Source organism: Coturnix japonica, chromosome 13, assembly GCF_054131305.1.
Source record: "Coturnix japonica strain WE chromosome 13, WE-NBRP24, whole genome shotgun sequence".
In the NCBI taxonomy this organism is placed as follows: Eukaryota; Metazoa; Chordata; class Aves; order Galliformes; family Phasianidae; genus Coturnix; species Coturnix japonica.
This window is the reverse complement of record NC_140675.1, coordinates 12,899,506-12,919,551: the sequence shown is the minus strand read 5'-3', so window position 1 is coordinate 12,919,551 and position 20,046 is coordinate 12,899,506. Positions and strand designations below refer to the sequence as shown.

The 20,046-nt window shown below is 55.1% G+C and overlaps 2 protein-coding genes across 4 annotated transcripts in view; one reads left to right on the top strand and one right to left on the bottom strand.

The window, feature by feature from the left end:
- The first annotated feature begins 8,947 nt into the window (after positions 1-8,947).
- GRAP (GRB2 related adaptor protein) lies at positions 8,948-13,168 on the top strand. 2 transcript variants are annotated; one of them, XM_015876972.3, is made up of 5 exons: positions 8,948-9,383; positions 10,335-10,432; positions 11,345-11,467; positions 12,174-12,342; positions 12,560-13,168. In XM_015876972.3, exons 1-5 carry the CDS (start codon positions 9,306-9,308, stop codon positions 12,743-12,745), a joined length of 654 nt encoding a protein of 217 aa, XP_015732458.1. In that variant the 5' UTR covers positions 8,948-9,305; the 3' UTR covers positions 12,746-13,168. The 2 variants fall into 2 exon arrangements, with proteins under 2 accessions (XP_015732458.1, XP_085370085.1); XM_085513959.1 differs by lacking the exon at positions 8,948-9,383 and adding an exon at positions 10,078-10,195.
- Positions 13,092-20,046, bottom strand: part of SLC5A10 (solute carrier family 5 member 10) — a 28,703-nt gene continuing 21,748 nt past the window's right edge. The window contains exons 10-15 of one of the 2 annotated variants that reach the window (XM_015876971.3): positions 17,818-17,925; positions 17,385-17,535; positions 14,662-14,830; positions 13,950-14,165; positions 13,709-13,790; positions 13,092-13,569 (exon numbers count right to left, since the gene is read on the bottom strand). In XM_015876971.3, coding sequence (XP_015732457.2) covers positions 13,415-13,569; positions 13,709-13,790; positions 13,950-14,165; positions 14,662-14,830; positions 17,385-17,535; positions 17,818-17,925 — 881 coding nt within the window. In that variant the 3' untranslated portion in view covers positions 13,092-13,414. The remainder of the gene's footprint in view (positions 13,570-13,708; positions 13,791-13,949; positions 14,166-14,661; positions 14,831-17,384; positions 17,536-17,817; positions 17,926-20,046) is intronic. The other variant, XM_085513933.1, reaches the window with a different exon arrangement.

The following is a 20,046-nucleotide window of genomic DNA, read 5'->3' as shown; positions in this document are numbered from 1 at the left end:
GCACTGAACAATGACAAGTACATTCGGCTCTTCTCGGTGACCCCCGCCCTGCATTAACAAATGGGTCACAAATAACAGTGCTTTGCGGTGATCTAATCCTCCTGCCATATGTCGGCTGACCGAATAAAAAATACAGAGGGGGGGGAGAAAAAATACCTAAAAAGCTGCCGAAAAGCTCTGCAAAAAAAAAAAAAAAAGGTGAGGAAAACTCGGTAAATATATCTCTGCAGTTTGAAATTTGATTTCCTCACTCTATTGTTCCTCATTTCCTGAGAGCTGGCTCGGTGGATCACATTTTCTGCTTCTGTCTCCAGCATTTGTAACCAAACAAGACTGAATCTCATTATCCTGATGCATGGCTCTAACTGCGTGCAATTCAATCTCAGTCATTTTTGCTCCATTACCAATTTCCCTTCCCATCCTTAACCTATAGGTCTTCAAAGGAATCAGTTCAAAAATAGACTAGCATCATCTAATGAAGGTGTGTTCAGTGCTCAGCCTTTAACTCTGCGTTAAGCAGGCAAGGAAGAAGCTGCCTGGTGTATCAGGTCAGGCATCCCCCACTCACACTGACCCCAGTGGGAGCTGGCATTTCTCAGCCTCCCTGTGAAGTCAGATGCTTCCACGAGGGGGTAAATAAGGACTTGAGTCCTTTAGTGCCCAGCTTTGTAAATCTGCTAATTGAATGAGAATATGGGCAAATGCAATCATTATTGTCCTCAGAGCCAAGGAATCAAGGCATTTCTCAACACACACAAGGTCTCTTCTCAGTTTTCTGAGCCATCAGCACGTTGCTGACAGTGATATGGAAAATACTCAGATTGATACCAACTGATGTTCACCTCAAATTATTCCCTCCTGGGTTCATGAATCCTTCATGGAAATACTCTGAGTGATGCTGGTAACTGCTGTGGTTGGGCACCCAGAGCCACAGGGTCTGCAGCCGGACCACACGTACAAAAGTTGTCTAAAATAAAGACAAACAGAGAAGTTTGTTTCCTATTATTACTTAGGTTAATTTCTTTGGACATCTTGTATACGTTGAATAAATGCTGTTAAAGGGGAGAAAATTCAGAAAAAATGAATGGTAAGATGTGCCCCAGTGAACCCCTGCCTGAGTTGAGGCAGAATAGATCAGAATAGAGCACACTTATGGCCAGCGTGACGATTTCAGCATCATCTGTGATGCACACAAAGGTGTAGAATTGTTTCCAGCTCAAACATTCATTCTGACAAGCTCAGAACTAATACACCTCTAATGCAGGCTTTTGGCACAGACCTTTTCTGAACACGTTAGCAGATTCATGAAAAGAGGAGAGAGAATGCAAGCCCAGCACATTGTTTTTCTTGAACTGAATATGCACTGACAGCACAAGGGGCGGCGGCGTTTGAAATGTACTTAGTTGTAGTAATCACCAAGTGTTGTGGTTCTTCAGAAGTTAGGCATGAAGGAAGGTGCCCACAGATGAGAGGAGCTCTTTCTCACTGCTCCGAAGGTCCAGTCTCTCCCCATGCCACACTGAGAAACCAAGATGTTGCTCACTCTAAATCCCACTGAGGGGTGGAATTCCACAAGTTACAGTTGACCCAGGTCAGGGTGCTGCAGTTCCTGCCCTTCCTCCACCATCCCAGCCACCTGGTCCCGATCCCTCCCTACCTCCTGCACTGGTTAACACCATCTGTGCTGAGAGCTAATCACTTTTTGGGGGGGAGGATTGCATTGCAGCCAGTTGAGCTCTCTGAACCAGCTCAGCAGAAGGTCAGACAAACAGTTGTGTCAGCAGAAAGGAGAGGACAGGGGGAGACAGGAGGTTTTACTCTAATCAGACATAACCAGCACGGCTGTGCTGCCCATTCCAGGCTGGGATCACTCGCCTGTTAGGACTGTCTGTGCAGGTTTTAGCATCAGACTAAGACACAGAACATTTGCTGTGACATTGGCTACTTTGCTACCACCTGGTTCCACTGCCACTAAGCCAGAGCCTTCCAACCCATGCTGGAGGACACAGATTACCCTGCGGTCAGCACAGCTCACGCTGTCCCTCTCAACTTCCTCCTTGTCACGATGAGAGCACTTCCTGCCAGGAAAGGCCTGATGGACAACATCACCCTTCTGTGCTCCTTTATCATTCCAGCAGCCACCCAAGGAACATCACCTCCCTTTTGCCCCAGGCCTATCTGCAGCCTAATCTGGGCGTCATAATAGCAGCCAAACTGCAGGATGATGTGTGCTATTGTGCAAGGATCTCGTGTGGCCACGGATCATCCTCGCTCCTCCCAGATGATGCTCACCTGGAGAAGGCCGCCTTGCCAGTTAAACACCTGGAGAGCAGGAGGAGCTGTGCTGCTGGCCCAAGCATTGCTCAGCGCATGACAGTGAGCGGACTGCTGAGGAAGGAAAAACACACTTTGTACACAAAGACAAGAGCAAGGGGACAGTATTCTTCTGACCAGAAACATATACAACCAAGCAACGGGTGGGAGCAGCGTCAGCTCCTTGCAGTGACCATGGCCATGTCAGAAGACTCAAGCACAAAAGTGCTTCATACTCTAAGTGCAAAACCCAGAGCCTTTGAGAAGAGCAACACTTTGCTCTTTGGTAAGCTCAGGGATTTGTCTGCCCCTTGCCTGGGGATGATTGGGGTAGAAAGACTGAAACAGGTGTAATCACACTTGTATACAGAGACTTGATGCAGCAGATGGTCCATGGGAGCTCCTCTTCTCCCAAAGCACCCAGCAATGTCACATCTGCCTATAGCCCTGAGGAAGAAAGCTTTACACCTACAGTGCAAATCTGCAGCCACTGGTAGTGCAGAAATGTCATACTAACACAGAGACAGGACTCCAGAAGCAGAGCAAACTGGAGGCAATTTGAGCTTTGCCTCTTTTAAACCAAGGGATTTATGACGGTGCTACTGAGCCCCTGGATTACAGCTGGTTGCCCATCACTGAGCATCACAGCTGAAAATCTCGTGGTTTTTCCCTTGACGGATGAAAACTGAGGGCTGTCTGTTTGGTTTGTGTTTGCACAGCACCCAGCTGGTTGCTTAATTACTTGGCCCAGTTTCGAGGTTTCTGATTCCCACTTCTGCAACTGACTTCCTCAGTTCTCAGGCTCACAAATCCAGTTGCAACTTTCACATCTGTATTCACGGTCACGACTCCTGGCTGGTTGATCACTGAGCATCTCACCCTCAGCAGGGCTTCCCAGGTGACTTCATAATACGAACACCAAGCAGCAGCTCAGAGCTGTAAATACACGCTCCCTGTGTAATCACCAAGCAGATTAAAAACTCACCAGCTGGGCTGGGAGAGATTCATGGCAATCCATTAGGGCTACAAAGCGCACACACTGCACAGCACTGCAGGCAGGAAATTCTCAGAGCACAGTCAATTCTAACACTATTTGGCTGAGCTGCTACATGGATCCATCCTGTTGAACTGCTCCGATAGCCCCTGGACCAGAGGGGCTCAGCCCTTGGCTGAGTTGAGACTGTAAGAGCAACCTCCATCTACCACAATGGCTGGCTGTTGAAGTAGCCATTTGGGCACAATGACTGGCCAAGCAGGTTATATATAATCAGCTCTAATTAATACTCCTATGAGCTTCCACATTCTTAAAGGCTGAATGAGGTGGAGAAATACAAGATTGCACCCTGACCTTGTAAGCATTGTAGGAAGGCAGAGGAACCTGCTCCTTTCTTATCAGAGAAGGGACAAGGCCGGCGCCACAGCTGCTGCAAACAGGCTGTGCAAAGTGCTTCTGCTGGGGCACAAACCGCAGCCTCAACCTCAATCAAAAATAGGTGCAGAGCTGCTGCAGACAGGAGGCTTCCTCCCTGTCCCAAGAAGCCACTTTCTGTGCTTGCACATCACTGTGTGAACATGGTGGGGGTGCAAACTGTCACAGCCACAACAGATCTCAGCAATACTGGAACTGGTCTTTGCAAACATGCACAAACTGATTAACCTGCCCAGCGAGTGTGAGAGCCAAAGAAGCCTCAGCAGCCTCATGTACTGAAAATCCCCCATAGTCACCAGTTGGCTGGAAGAACAACACTGATATCTGCATAGCAGGGCCTGAAAGCTGCTCTATTGGTCTTCGCCAGGTCACCGTCAATCACTGTCAGTGATGCGATTCTGGACTGGGCTCCATGGTTTGAGGACAGGTGCTGTTTTCCTATATGCTGCCCTACAGTTCTGTACATCAAACCCACCCAAGCATCCTACTTGAAAGCAGGGACAAAGCACAGCATCCACACACTGTTTCCCAACTCTCTCGAGCAGGACTGTCCCAGGCTGCTCCCAAAATCTGTGTGTGCCTTTCCCCAGACTCCATTAGCTGGCATGTTTCATACCCTCAAGGCTCTCTCAGCCTTGCAGACAGGTGGCATGCTTTTCAGCCTTCGGCACCCGGGGTGGTGTTCAGAGCCTGTCCTACACGGCAGATTTAAACACATGCTAAAATGATTTACTGAGCCGGTGAATGCCTCTGCCCTGGGGAGCCAGGAACAGTGCAGCTGTGCTGCTGGGGGCTGTGTCGCTGATCCGGCTTAGGAAGCAGTGAACAAATAAAGCTTGGGCTGCAGACCTAGGGTCAATCCCCAGAGGGTGAAAAGGCAGGTGCCAGGCTGGAGCAGGGCTGGAGCCCATGCCTTGATAATTTCTGAGGGTCTCCCAGAAGAGACTCTGTGCCCAGGGCACTTGGTTCTAACCATCCCTGAGCCAGCAAGCTGGCAAAGCCTACAGAGAGCAGGGAGTCAGCCAGGGCTGTCTGGCTATACACAAAACCAGCCAACACCAAACCAGTTCCTCTTTCAGCCTGAGAAAGGAAGAGAAAGGGAAGAAGACAGTAAATCTCTATTTCAGAAGCTCGCTGCCTGGTGAGCTGAAGGGAACGCCCAGCTGGAAGGAATACTCTCTATAAACACAGACTCAATGTTTTGCATATACTTTGCTACATGCGCATCTCTATGCATTTGCCACAGGGACACCTACACAGGAAAGATCTTACAGCCTGTGTTCACATCCATGCCTTGCAGCCCCCAAGTTAAAGCCCCAGAGCCACGCTGCTCCTTTGCCATCCTATTGCATGTCCTCAAGTTCCTGGGAATCCCATCAACCTTTCCAACACTACCATTTCCAACTCTGCATGAGGGTTCCTATAGGAAGCACTGCCTTGCCTTCTCATTGCCATGTGCAAGTGCTGCTTGTAGTGTCTGCTAAAAGAGACACTGCTGCCTTACTTTGCTCAGCCCAGATCCTGCCTCACCCACACAGGCAGCGAGGCCTCAGCACCATCACCCTGCATTTCCACAGCCACTGTGTCAGAAATCACAATCAAAAACTGTCCTGGGAAGGATCCATCCATTTTATTGTGGCCTCCTGCAGCCTTTGCTCACTCTTTTCTCTTGCCTCACACAGGCATCAACACCACTGGGAAATGGCACAAGGCAGCACTGTTTTGCTGGGTTTTCTACAGAAGCAGAGACCATGCATGTGGATTCCCCTCTGAGGCTATTGGTACATTTCAGAACACCCTGATGACAGGCTGGGCAGAGATTTCAGAACTGCTTCGTTTCTAAACCTTCCCTGAGGCAGGGCAGCTAGGGAGGGGAGAAAGGTTATGTAAACCTCTGCGAGGGCTCAAGCCTTTACAAGGCTTCAGAGAATCCCCATCTCAAGGCCCAGATCACAGGAGAAGTAGCTGTCCCAGATGCTGCAGCAGGAATAAATCACAACAAAAGCTGAGCCGAGGGAAACTCCTGCCTGCATCTGCTCCATCCCCACAGGAAAGGGTGGCACAGAGCAGCCGGGGAATCCACAGCTGCACCTGCATCCGCCTCGATCAGACAGAAGGCCTCAGTGCTGTGCCTTCCCTCCGCTTCCTCCCTCTTGTCCTTCTCATCTCCCTCCTCAATGGGCAGTTTCAAGAGCAGCACAGTGCTTGGATTCTCTCAGGGTTTTTACGGTGCATCCGGCACCCGGAGAATTACCCTGCGGGCACCACTCCAGCAGCATCCCCACTGCCCGGCCAGGGATGCAGCCACACACACATCCCCAGTGAGGGAACACCTCCCTCTGGCTGTACCCAGGGTCTCCATCTGTCCTGGCACCAATCAGACCCCTGCCCCACTGTGCGACAGGCTCAGCCATCACCACTGCTGTCCCCAGTCCTGAGCCTCCCTGCACCCATAGACACCCACAGACGCCCACATCCCACCTCCTGCGCCACATCCCATGGATGTGTTCCCCCATACAGCCCCACATGGGTGCCTGCATCCAGCCCTGCTCACACACATCCGCTCAGTCACAGCAGAGCTGGGTATGGTGCTAAAGGAGGAACCATAGTGGCTATTGCCACACTTCCAGAGGAAGCCATGACGTGAGCTCGGGCTTCATTGGTTATTAATAACTTCTTTGTTAACAGGCCAGTCCAAAGGAGGAACCAAATTTGGACTGACTGAGAGCGCAGCCTCCCCTGTGCGAGCCATCATTCACAATTTCTTCTGAAACCATTTCTGATCTCAGAAGTCACAGACGTCCCCGCTGAGTCACTGCAGCGCAGCATCCCCTCACCTACGCACCAGGCTTCACGCTTGGCTTTTTTTCTTTCTAAATCCCAGAAAAATAACAGATGTCCCTGTTAAGAGGGAGCTTCTCAGACGCTGTTCACGTGGAGGGTTGTGCCAGGATGCGAGCACACATGCACCATTTCCCTCGTGCAAACCCTCTGCACGCTGCAGAGCCCTCCTGCTCCTCAAGAAAACTTCCTCTGCAGCAGATCCCTCCTCCAAGCAACCTCCATGCCCTCCCCAAGGCTGCATGTCTCAGGATCCTTCTGTTTCCTCTTCCTTTCATAGAATCATTAAGGTTGGACAAGACCTCTCAGACCACCAAGACCAACCCCACCAACCACATCCCTTGAACATCTCCAGATGGGAGATGAACACCACTGTGGTTCCTCACCCCAGCAGCCTCTGTCAGATGTTTCCAGAGCAGCACTCAGCAGAAAGTTCTGTAAAGCTTGTCCATCTGACACAATGTGGTGTTGCTCACACAGCCCAAAGCAGGTCAGGATGAAAGCAGGCAGCTGGGGAAGGCAGCAGGTTGTAAAGTCAGCGCATATCATTCCCCTTCCCACCAATCCATCCCCAGCTGGTGGCTTCCATCCCCTTTTATAGGGTGTGAGGAGCACTCAGCCTTCAGCTGCTGGGGCCCTGCTGGCTAATTCATTAATGACTGCCATCTCCATCACACCAGCCTCCACCACAGCCCCCACCTCAGATCCAGACACCAGCATTGCTTGCACCCACCAGCCCAAAACCAAGTAGTAAAAGTGAGACCCCACCGACAGGATCCCACCCACAGGGCCTTCACTTCGCATCCCACAAATACCATGGGCAAGGGGACACATTCTGCTTTCCTGGCCTTTCTAGGCAGCACTATGGGCTGGGCAGAGTGAGGAGCCCTGGGTCAGGGGTTGCTCCATCACACAGCAGAAGGGGAAGAGGCTCCCTCCCCTCCTCTCCCTCCCTCACTCACGGGGAATTCACAGCCATGTAAACACAGGATGTTGATGAAATACACTTGGCAGATTGGGCAACCTAAGGGTGACTGTGCCAAGTCAAATGGGCAATGCCAGCACCAACAGCACCCTCCTCTGCCTGTCCCGGGGGCCACAAAATTCTCTTTTTTGCAAGGAGAGGTGGATGTGGATGAATGATGATACCCACATTCTCCTTTCCAGCCTTTGGGTCCCATCACAAGGCAGGACGATGCTTGTTGTGTGCAGCACCACACACCTTGCTTCAGGCTGTGGATTCTGGCACTCAGAACATGAGGGAGGAAAGCCCCTTGTTTGGGGATTTGGGGCTGGCTCAGGCCCACAGCTGGTCAGCGCTGCCACCTGGAGCTGAGCACTGCAGGGACCCAGCACAGCCCTGCAGCTGGGCACCATGGGACCATGGCTCCTTCTGGGGGCTCTGGGATGGGGCAAGAGTGGGGTGGAGGGGCTTGGGGCTGCTCAGAAACAGGCAGAAGGGTTTCCCCAGGGAAGGAGGCAGAAGGGGGCACCTCTGATTCTGCTGAACACAGATGCTCGTGGCCATGGGGTGACATCTCCTGTGTGCACGAAGGGAAAGAAACACCAGAACTGCACCACAGACGTGAGGACATGGAGACGGGAGGGCTGGAGTGAGCAGAGTGGTGAGCGACATCGTCCCGAGTCCCCGGTGTCCCCAGTGTCCCCTGGATGCTGCTGCCATCTGCTGGCAGGACCCAATCCTGCTCCGGTCCTGAGTTCGGCCACTGCATCGAGGTCCCCTCTGTCACCCCCTGTCCCTTAGGGTAGCATGACCCCATGCACCACTCCTTGTCCAACACCTCAATGTGCCCCATGAGCCGGGCACCAAAATGCCTCCGCTGTGGCTGAAATCCCTCCCTGCTCTTCTCCCCCTGGGAGCAAATTTCTTCCCATTATTCTGCAGTGACTGCACAGAGAACTCACCACGTCCCCTCCTCCTGGTGACACCAGCCTGTTCCCACGGCCCCATGGCCTCCCTGCTTCCACCAGGGATACAGCAGCCAGGGACTGGAGCATCAGCAATGCAGGACACCCAGCACCACATGTACTGAGCACCATGGCTCATCCTTCCTCGATCAGATGGCAGCAGTTCCCCACACCGAGCTCACGGGAGGGACCGAACCACAGCTGTCCCCTCTTTAATTCCTCACTGCGAAGCAAAACCAACACGCAGAACATTCTCTGTGCACGCTGTGACAAAGCACACGCTGCGCCAGGACTGTCAGAGCTGGGAGCACTGCAGGTACAACGTGTTGATTTGAGTCTGGTTTCCAAACAAACCAGGTGCATGCGCCGCCCCGCTCATCTCTGCCTCTGCCCATCCCACCCGACGTGATTTCATCCCCACGTTTATACAAAGAGCCGTTCCCACCAAGAATCCTTCACTGAGCGCCAGCAGCTCAACCCTTTCAAGACACCAGAGAGTCCCCTGTCCATCAGCTTGCAGCTTCACCTGCATCCTCATCCCATCGCCACCCAATTTCCTTCCAGAATCCCACAGCCACTCGACACAACAGTGCACAGGGACGCCGTACATCTGGACCCCTCACATCTCTGTGGCTGTGCCCCCTGCCACCACCCCACCTACCGCAGAGCTGCTTTGCTCCGGTGACACGGTGACATCAGCGTGGCTTCCTGCCTGCCGGCAGCACCCGCCCCAGGCCCCATAGCCCTGTGCTGTGGGGCAGCCAGCCCCAGGGCCCCGCTTGTGCCCCACAGCATGGAGTCAGTGGCACTGTACAACTTCCAGACGACGGAGAAGGATGAGCTGCCCTTCCAAAAAGGGGACACCCTGAAGGTACAAGGGGACAGAAGCTGGGGGGGGATGGTGTTGGTACGTGGGGTGCTTTCGGTGCAGTTGTTTGTTGCCTGTTTGGGGCTTTCTGTGGGGGAGTTGTGGTTGTTTTTGAAGAGTTTGGAGTACAGAGCAGCATCGCAGCAGTAGAAGGTACCAGCTGTACATGCCATGGGACATCTCTGGAGAGGGCATGGCATGAGGCCTCCATGGTCATTGGGGTATCAGTGGCACCATACTCTTCTTTAGGGCTGAAACCTGTTTTTCCCCTGCTCCACAGCTACAGGAGCCCATCGGCAGGACTGTGAGCCCAAACCCCATCTGGGTGCAACATTCAGTAAGGGCTCAGCTGCCACCTTGGCACCCACCAAGCCTCAGGGAGCCTCGAAACACCCCCAGTCCCTACAGCCCTGCACTGGGGTCATGGGCACCCAGCCCCACTGTTTGCTCCTCTCCATGGGGCTGATAGTCTCTGTGGCACCCCACCAGCAACAGGGGGGACCGAGGGCACCAGGAGCCATGCACAACCCTGACTCTGCCTCCCCGGCGTGTTTTCCCCACAGCCCCGGGGTTTCAGATCCTGTTTGCACAGCTGTGCAGCAGCCCCAGGGCCCTTGCGTGGGAGGCTGGAAAATGGTGTAGTGCGGAAATGGGTGTCACAGCCCTCCTGCTCGCAGCGGGACCTTCCTCCTACGCTGCCACTGCCCCGGGGGATGCTGCTGCTGGCTTCAGCCGGGCCCCTGTGGGTACGGGTTTTACCACCTGCCTTGGCTGGGGGCTTGGGGGGATGCTGGTGAGCCAAACCTCAGTGTGGGGTGAGCAGTGAAATGAGTTGCCTTCACCAAAGCCCCTTTGCCCAGATTTTGGGGGTGATGTGGGACAGCTGCACAGGGGCAGTGGGATCCATGGGGATGGCAGCTGGGCTGATGCCTCCCTGCTCCTCTCCTGCCCCAGATTCTCAACATGGAAGATGACCAGAACTGGTACAAGGCGGAGCTGTATGGCTGCGAGGGCTTCGTCCCCAAAAACTACATCAAAGTGAAACCCCACCCGTAAGTACCAGCCCTGTCCCCTGCCAGCACCAGGCAGTGACCCAACCCTGTGTCCTGGTGCCCCAACAGCTGCCACAAACCCTGAACATGGGGAAACTGAGGCACAGAGTGTCAGGGTGACAATGCCAGGCCCTGTCAGGTCCCTCTGCCATTGTCACTGCAGGCAGTGGGAGGCAGCAGGGAACCCACATACCCAGGGCACACAGAAATCCATCCCCGCACCAGATTGCCCACTATATAAATGATAATTGAGGAACAACGAAGCATTATGGGATTACAGTTGCATTAGACGCAATCCCATTAGCGTGTTATTAAAGCCTGGCATAATCCATCCTCAGTTTGAACCTGTGTTTTACGTATCATCATCTCTGGGTAAATCATGTTTTAATGCCGTCTCCAAATCTGCTTGGGGCTGTGGCTGTGGGGAGCTGGGGCAGACCAAGGGCGGACCCCACAGCTTCTTTGGGCTCAGCATAGAGTGATGCCTTGTGCTAAAGCTGGGCTGGGCATAACCACAGTAGGCTCAGCAGGCAGCAGACTGGGGTGCCCTCAGCGCCTGGTGTTCCTAAATTTAATGGTATTTGCACTGGCAGCGACCTCATTTTGGTGCCTCCATCCCAAAACATTGGGTTTCCTGCTCTCCAACAAGTACCCATGGGCTGTTTCCATATTGGGCTGGAGGGTGGAAGCAGGGAACGCAGTCACAGCTGCTGGTGATGCTGCATGAACATCTTTGCAAGACCAGCACGGCACGCAGTGGGCACTCACCTTGAATCACACTGAAGGGGGAAAAATGCTGTGGGTGGTTCCAGGCCCATTGGGGACCCCACTGCCAACGGGTTCCTCTCAGTGTCCATCCCATGGGGTGGGGATATGGCAGTGGGTGCTTGTGGCCGAGCTGTGTCCCTGCAGGTGGTACGCAGGGAGGATCTCCCGGCACGTGGCGGAGGAGCAGCTCCTGAAGCGCAGATACGTGGGAGCCTTCCTGATCCGGGAGAGCGAGAGCGCGCCGGGGGAGTTCTCCATCTCCGTCAAGTGAGTGCTGTGGGACACACTGCTAAGGGACCCCAGTGCTCCTCTGGGGACAGATGGCTGAAGGTGATGGCCATGCAGGTGGCCATGGGGCTGGGATCGAGCTGCAAGTACAGCCCAGGGGACACATTTCCACGAGCACCACAGCATCCTGGTGCCCCAGGGCTGATGGTTTTGGCACTAGATCCAGGGCCGTTTGAAGGTGTGCCCATAGGCAGAGCCTCCCCCAGGGCTCTCACCCCTTTGCTGCCCCCTCCCCACCCAGAGCCAGCATGCAGAAGCCAGCCCCAGGCCAGCCAGGCACTTTCTCATATTGCTAATCACTAATTAAGCAGTTGAGGAGGTTCTTGCCTATAATGAAAGGGAGCAACACTCTGCCCTGCTCCACCAGCAGGGCCACATCCCTGCCCCTGCCCGGGGCCCTGGACGCAGTGGGGATATGAAACAGCCCCATGGCCCCACTGTGCCACCACCAGGAATGCACCAAGGTGGGAATCCAGCCTGCTCCGCTCTCCTGGGTCTGGGGAGATCCTGTGGCTCACCAGCACCCAAACCTACAGCCCACAGTTCTTGTACCTGCCCTTTGGGGGTGTATGGACCTCAGTGCCACTGTCACCTCTGGCCAGCTAGAGTAGGATCCTGGCTTTGCACTCAGTGCTGGAAAGGGTTTGGGATCCATCAGTAACATCCATTCTTGCTCCATCCGCAGCTACGGGCAGCACGTCCAGCACTTCAAGGTGCTCCGTGAGCGCAATGGCAAATATTTCCTCTGGGAGGAGAAGTTCAACTCCCTCAATGAGCTGGTGGACTTCTACAGGACCACCACCATTGCCAAGAAGCAGCAGATCTTCCTTCGGGACGACGAGCAGAGCCCAGAGGTACCCATGGGACCAGGGGATGGCACCAGGAAGGGCTCCCTCCTGCACCCCAGGCTCTTCCTTGACCCTGGGACCCCGCAGCTCTCCCCAGACTTCCCTTTGTTCCCAGCCCCACTGTGTGGGTCTTTGCAGTGTCCCCAGCACCCAGTGCAGAGCTGCTGGTGGATGCAGGATCCTCTCCCCACTCCTGATGCCTCCTCTTTGGGTTTCCTTGCAGGTGAAAAAACCCAAATTCGTGCAAGCCCAATTTGACTTCTCTGCCCACGACAGCTCCCAGCTGCCCTTCTACCGTGGGGACATCATTGAGGTGCTGGACTGCCCCAACCCCAACTGGTGGCAGGGGAAGATCTATGGACGCATTGGCTTCTTCCCCCGCAATTATGTCCACCCCATCCACAAGTGAGCTGCCCCCCTGCCACCCTGCTTCGCGCATCCCCCATCCCCACGCTGTCCCCATGGGCTGCAGATCCCAGCGGTGCCATCTGTGGATGCTGTGCTGGAGGCAGAGGCTGCCCGGCTCCAAGCACCAACAAATACCCATATATGAAGAAGCAGAGGGCTGTGTGACATTGAGGGGTATCCAAACTTCTATGGAGTTACAATGGGTGGCAGCTCCTGGCCAGGAACCCTCCAGCCCCAGTTCCAGGAAGGCTGCAGTCAGCTGGGACATGGCTGGGCTTGGGCTTGCGGAGCAGTGCTGGGGCACAGGGTGCTGGAAGGGCTGCTCAGGAGTTATTCAGTCCTGCTGGTTCCATTTGTAGCTGCAAATTGTGGCCTTTTTATTTTTTACTTTTATCTAGAGTTAGTAAAGTGTGTTGGAATTAAACTCTCCTGTGTGGCTGCAGCCTTTCTACCCATGCCATGGCCTTCTTGGGGCTGTGTCTCACCTGCTCTGCCCCCTCAGCCCCCCCTGTGCCTACCACAAAGCCTCACTGTCCCCACTATTGTCCCCCTCTCTCACAGTCATTGCACCAATGGCTGTAAGCTCCCACTATCCCTAACCTGACCAAAAATAATCACCTAAATCCCCATTTCTCCACCTATTCCTTTCTTCCTAGTGGCTGACAGGGGGCTAGGCAAAGTAAGCATAACAGAAAATATTGATACACAACAGGACAATGGCATTGATGCTGCAGACACGGGTCCAGAAAGGGGACTCAGTGGTGTCTCGCAGGGCTGGGAGTCCTTCAGTTGTCTGCTGGCTACCCGAGGCAGCTGGGCAGGAGCCTGGCACAGACAGACAGTGATTGTAGGGACAGGAGACCAAGGGGAAACTGAGGCACAGGGCATCCATGCTGCAGGGATGGTGCATACAGGTAAAGAGCTGGGGATACCCCTGTGCTGGGTACCCCAAGGACACACTCACCATTCAGGCATCTCCGTGATGTGTCATCCATGTGGTGCTGGGGGGGCTCCAGGGAAAGGCTCCACCAGGTGTGATTCTGCAGCTGGAAATGGGATGAGATTCAGTAGGAAAACACCCCCAAGTTGACCCCCCCATGGGACCCCCTGTTGGCTAAGCTCAGGGTGCACCTCAAGTGACAGTGATGTCTCCAAACAAGTAGTTATGGGGCGCATGTTCCAGGGTGCCCACGTGTTCTGCTCACCCTTTCTGAGGGTGGGGGGGGAGTCATCAGGCTGCCCCCCACCATTACAGCCCCCGTGGTGGCACACAGCAGAGCAGCGAAGTGCAGGTAGTGCAGGTCAGCCAGCAGCCAGGGCCGCCTGTCGGGGACCCCACAGTGAGGTGTGGGGTGCGCCAGCTCCAGCCCCATCCTGGCCAGCCCCAGTGCCAGCCCCACCATCAGGCCCCAGAAGGCTCCCTGCAAAGCAAAGGGCAGAAAGGAACAGCTGGAAGGGGACAGCAGACAAACCCCACGGTGGGGACCAGCCCCCTTGGACAGCCCTTGAAGAGGGATCATAGAAGCACAAGGTTGGAAAGGACCTACAATATCATCCAGTCCAACCAGCCAGCCAAAACCCGTCCCCAGTGGCACTCACTCACAGGGGATGCCCCCTGCCAGCCCCGCCATGCTTGGTGGCCAAGCGTGGCAGCACCTGCATCCTCCTCTTCCTCCTCCTCACCCCATCCAGCCCCCAGAAACACCACCTTGGGGCTTTCGCGTGATCCTTTTGCATATCCACGTGGCCAGCAGTCGTGGTGGGCATGGGCCAGCAAGTGGGTGATCTTAGAGGTCTTTTTCAACTTGAATGATCCCACCTCTCCATTGCCACATCCTCATCCCTCCCTCTTGACCCCACCTGAAATCCAGTGGGCAGGGCAGTGTTTCTGTCACCGTGTCCCCCAGCTGTCCCCACCTGCTCGTTAGCGCGGGGCCAGAAGACGGCTAAGATGAAGACAGCAGTGACAGGAGGAGCCAGGTAACTGGTGACAGCCTGGATGTAGATGTAGAGCTGCCCGCCGCTGGAGCTCTGCAGGATGGGGATCCACACCACGCTGAGGGCCACCAGCAGCACCGTCATCACCCTGTGAGCAGCAGTGCACGGTGACATCCCCACCCACATCCCACCCACACCACAGAGCACCTCGCTGCCCCATGGCACGGGCTGGGACCAGCAGTGCAGCAGGTGGGCATAACCCTGAGGGCAACAGGAGGATGCCCAGTGCAGGGGCACCCCCAGGGCTGGGAAGGACATTCCTGCCCTGTGTGGTTTCTCTCCTGTCGCAGTAGCAGACATCATGGTGTGCTGTCTGGGTTCAGCTCAGACATGCCTGGGGCTGAGGTTGTTTCATGTCACTGTACTTCTAGAGCCCTCCCCAGCTAACTCCCTCCCTGCCCACCAGCTGCAGCCAGGGAAGGGTATCACCACCAGGGCACGATCCCATTGGGGCTGACCCCAAGCCATGGTTCTGGGGGCTCAGGATGGAGCCTTGAACATCCCTTAGGCTCTTATGGAAATGTCACCTCAAACGCAGAGCCACAACCTGCAGTCCCCGTCTCACCAAACCTGCACAAGGTGCAGTAATTACAGCAGTGCCGGCTCCATCCCAGAGCACTGGGGGCTGCTGGTTGGCACCTCATGGGGAAGCACTATGAAAAGCCCCAGGTGCAAATTTTGGCTCTGCTGGTGATACTCTCATTACCTCCGCACCCTCGAGGTGTCCCCAGGTGTCCCAATCCCCAAACAGGAAGCATTGCCAAACCCCAGGTTTTGGGCTCAGTCTGAGCACAGTCAGCACAGATCCCAAAAGCACAGAACCATTATCTCAGCAGCGATGGAGGCAGCCAGGAGCTGGTACCCAGTGCAGGAGAGCAGCTCAGCACGGCCGTATTTATAGCTCAGTGCCGCGTGTTGACAGCGGGCAGCTTCGCAGAATTACCCAAATCTCCGTCTGCTCATTTCGAAAAGCAGAAGTATTTTGTAAAGAGAAAAAGCGAGAAAGAATAAACCATGAAAGCACCTCCCCAGGCACAGCCGCCCTCTGAGGTCACCAGCCTGATTCTATGGAAAGAGGAAGCACAAAGTGCACACCCTGACCCATGGAGCAGGAAAAAAACCCCTGTGGGAGCGGCCCTATGGCACTGCTGATGCTGGGAGGGCACAGGACAAGTGTGGGATGTGGGGCTGGCACTGAGTGAAAAACACAAGTGGGGATTTCCAGTTGGGTGACACTGCCGTGGTGTGGGGAGAAATGCCCAGATCCAGGGAATTAGGAGCAGCTCCCACCCCCTCGAGCAGCACCACATGGGTGGATGCTCCAGCCCTCCGCCTGCTGCAGACAACACTGGGTCCCTACAGAGAGCCCCTCTGAGCCCCTCTGGGAATGGGCAGCACTACCCCACAGCCCTACAGCACCCATGGAAGCACGGTGAAGCTTTCCCAGCAGGATCCCAATACTTTCACCTTGTATTTACAGCATGAGCACGTATTTTGGAGATGCTCCAGGCAAAGGCCAAACCAATCCCTTACTCTACACAGAACTGAATGGGGCATACTCCATCCGCAAGTGCCATAGGGCCAGGTTGGGGATGGGAACTTTCCTATGTCCCCATGCTGGTCCTTGCAGCTCCCATCAGCATTTTTTCCTCCCTGTAACATTCCTCCTTTGCTATGCTCCCGGTTGGCACCCAGCTATCTCCTCAATACCCATGGAAAGCTATTGCCAAGCTTCTCTGGAAGCGTGGGAGCTGTTTACAGATGTGCCCATCCCAGTGTTGTTCAGCCTGGGAAAACAGCTGGAGAAACGTGGAGCGATCCCAGGACCATCTGTGGTGACACATGGCACCTCCATCCCTGTCCCCATGTGCCACCCCACGGGTGCTGACTCAGCATAGCCATAGGTCCATGCACACGTTGCCCCCTGCCCTGATTTATCACCCGTGATCGATTGCAGCAGCAATTCCTGCCCTGGGCAGGCAAAGCCCATTGCAAACACCCATCTGCCATCCTCCCAAAAAACACTCCTGTATTATTATAGCCATTTTTATAGGCTTAGCATCCAGTTCCTGCGCCCACCAGTAGACTGATCAACACCCATCATCTTCCCACCCCCAGCAACAGAGGGTGCCAAAAATCACCCTCCTGCAGTCACCCAGACCAGCAGGGCCGGCAGAGCCTCCTCACAGCCTCAGCCCAGCCCAGATGGAGCCCTGACCCAGATTTCCTCCCTGTCATTGTCCCTATAGCACAGCACTGTGCTGGGCCATGCTCCAGAGCTGAGTGTGCTGCCCCAGGCACAGCACAGAACCACACTGCGGCACCAGGCTGGGGGCCAGCACTTGCCACCCCTGGGGCACACACCGGGGCTCTGCCACCCTCTGCCCCATAGCAACGTGGGGCAGCAGCCCAGCCCACCCCCCTGAGCTTGTTTGGAGGGCACAGCTCAGCCCCTCCAAAACACTTCATGAGTTTCATCTGCATTTCCAGCACTTTCATCTAAGGGTTTTGTTTTCTTTCTGCAACCACAGCACTTTGCAGCCTGGCTGAGCACCCAGACTCCAAAGGAGATCACACAGGGCTGGACTGGCCCTGCCAGTCTCTCCAAAACCCTCATTGTCCCCCAAACACTCGCTCCCTACCTGCCCACCAGGAGCAGCTCACGTTCACTGGCCCCTGGCCTCATCCTCCTCCAGATGTCCATGGTGAAGAGAGTACTGCAGCTGTTGAAGATGGAGGTGAGGGAGGACATGAGTGCAGCCATCATCACTGCAATCATCAGACCCCGCAGCCCTGGGGAGGAGAGGGACCATCAGGCTGCTGCTGGGGACAGCAGGATGGATGTCTCCAGTGTCCCAAAGGAAACACATCCTGCTCTGCACACCCATAGATTAGGATTTGTAGACACCTAGCAGCCCCATAGGACAACCCACAGCCCCCAGACTCACTTCTGGGGGTCACTGGGGACAGGGCTGCATGGCCCAAAGCCCCCTAAGCAACCCTTTGATGGCCAAGACAGGACACCAACAGCCACGAGCACAGCAGGGCCTGGCTGCAGACAGAGCACAACCTTACCGCTGGGCATCAGCTCCACCACCAGCTTGGGGTAGGCGATGTTGGAGCAGCCCACTGCAGCCCCACACACATGGGTGCACTCCTCAGGGTCAACGCAGGCCACGGCATCTGGGGGACAGAGGCAGGGGAAGGTCCTGGAGTGAGTCTCCATCCTCCAGCATCACCCAACCTTCCCAAGTGCCATTACCTGGGTTGGTTCTCACACCACAAGGCCCTGACCACTCTAAATCCCACAACAGCCCCCACCCCTAGGGTGACCCCAGAGCCCTGATGGGACCTCGGGGGGCAAATGGTTCTGTGCACCATTGGGGCCATCACCTCTGCACCCACGACGCACCTGGCAGCACTTCAGGACAGTCAACGCCCAATTACTTACGCGCCTCAATGGGTGCTGAGCCCTTTTTTATTGTTAGGCTCATAAAATATTGAAATGGATGGAAATTAATGGCAAGTATAAATATTGATGTCCTGGCTGGCTCTCAGCTCAGCATCTTTATCCTGAGCAGCACAGGGACCGGCGTGGGCACCCCTATGCACAACTGGAGTCATAGGGAGGGCAGGAAATGATGCAGCACAAAGGATTTCCCATGGGGTGTTTGCACCCCTTCTGTCCCCACTGTTCTTCTTTGGGGTGTAGACCCCACGGTCCCCCCACACACCAGAATGTGCACCAAAAGCCCTGCAAAAGGAGCAGGATCTGGGTTCCCTTGGCTTTGCAATACCTACCACAGCACAAAGCAGGCCAGGCACAGCAGGAGTGGGGCTGGCAGCTGCTTTTCCACTTTTCCCCAGGGTGAAAGACAGCGCCAGGGCTCTGAGTAACGCTGCCATCACAGCTCTGTGCCTCAGTTTCCCCTTCTCCAAAGCACCATGTTGTGTGTGGCTCCATGCAAATACCCACAGACCTGTAAGGCTGGAGGATGCTCCCGAGGGCAGAGCAGTGTCTGAGTGCTGCACCCCAACTGAGCACCCCTTGGTGCACCCCAGCAGAGCTCAGGCAGCACAGCACAGCGTCACACCCTGCTTCATCATTAGATGGAGGTGGGAAATTAATTAGGAGCTTGTAATTATTGCTTCCCACCGTGGCCAGGAGAAGCCTGGTGTGGGCTGTAGGGCTGCAGGGGTGCTGGGACGGCACAGCTGGAATATGGGATGGCTCTGCTTGGCCAAGGGAAGGGGGACATGGGGACAATGGGGACTGATGTTCAGCCACAGTGACCCCTCCCTCCAAGAGGCAGACAGTGAAGGTCTGCTGGCTCTCTTCCTGCAATGGGGAAATCAGAGGAGCAGGCTGGATATGCAGGAAAAATACATCAAATAACAAGTTCATCCACCCCTGAGCTCACTGCAATGTTGTCAGTAAAGGCAGCCAGGAGAGAGATGTAAGGAAGAGAGGAGGAAAAGCACAGCTGCAGCACTGCGCCTCGAAGGCAGCTGTCACAGCATGGTCCCAATGTGACACTGTTTTCCTCATCCATCAGTTCCACCAGGCAATAAATCCTAATCACACACACACACCCCTCTAAAGAGGCTGCAGATCTCCTTGCACAATGACCACCACGTGAGCACAGGGCAGGTGGGGCTGAGTACATCACAGAGAGACTCAGGTTGGAAAAGACCTCCAAGATCCCCATCCCCACCGTGTCCATTGACTGCATCCCTCAGTGCCACATCTCCACAGTTCTGGAGCACTGGGATGGTGACCTCACCAATTCCCGGGCAGATGTACCAGTGTCTGATTGCTCTCTGGGAGAAGAAATTGTCCCTAACATCCCACCTGAACCTCCTCCAGGAGGAGCTGGGAGAGGACAAGGAGAGAAAGCCCTACACGGATAAAAGGGGACGAAAGGTGCAGGTTGGTGCCCAGCTCCCTGCACGCCTCACTGCAGAACGCGGCCCTTTGCTGCTTTGCCCTGAGGATGCTGACTCAAGCTGGGCTCTCATTTACACGGCCGCAGATCCAGACCAACTGCACCCAAGCGGCTCATCGAGACGCAGCCCGTGGCGTTTTCCTTTCTGACATCTGAACCCAATTCACGAAATCCTCCTTTGCCCAAAAGCTCCACGTTCCCCTCCATCACTGCCCGGCCAACGCAGGGGGGGGATCTTTAATCCATCTCCCAGCTCATATCACACTCTGCCAGTGCAGCGCCGTGTCCCTGCCGCAAACCCCCACTCAGCAGAGCCCGTCCCGCAGTTCCGACCCAAGAGCTGCTCCATGCAGAGCAG

Bases quoted from the DNA above. Each gene is read 5' to 3' on its own strand.
- GRAP (XM_015876972.3), top strand. From the start codon at position 9,306: ATGGAGTCAGTGGCACTGTACAACTTCCAGACGACGGAGAAGGATGAG. The intron at 9,384-10,334 runs GTACAAGGGGAC...CTCCTGCCCCAG, and splicing joins AAAAAGGGGACACCCTGAAG to ATTCTCAACATGGAAGATGA. The intron at 11,468-12,173 runs GTGAGTGCTGTG...CTCCATCCGCAG, and splicing joins GAGTTCTCCATCTCCGTCAA to CTACGGGCAGCACGTCCAGC.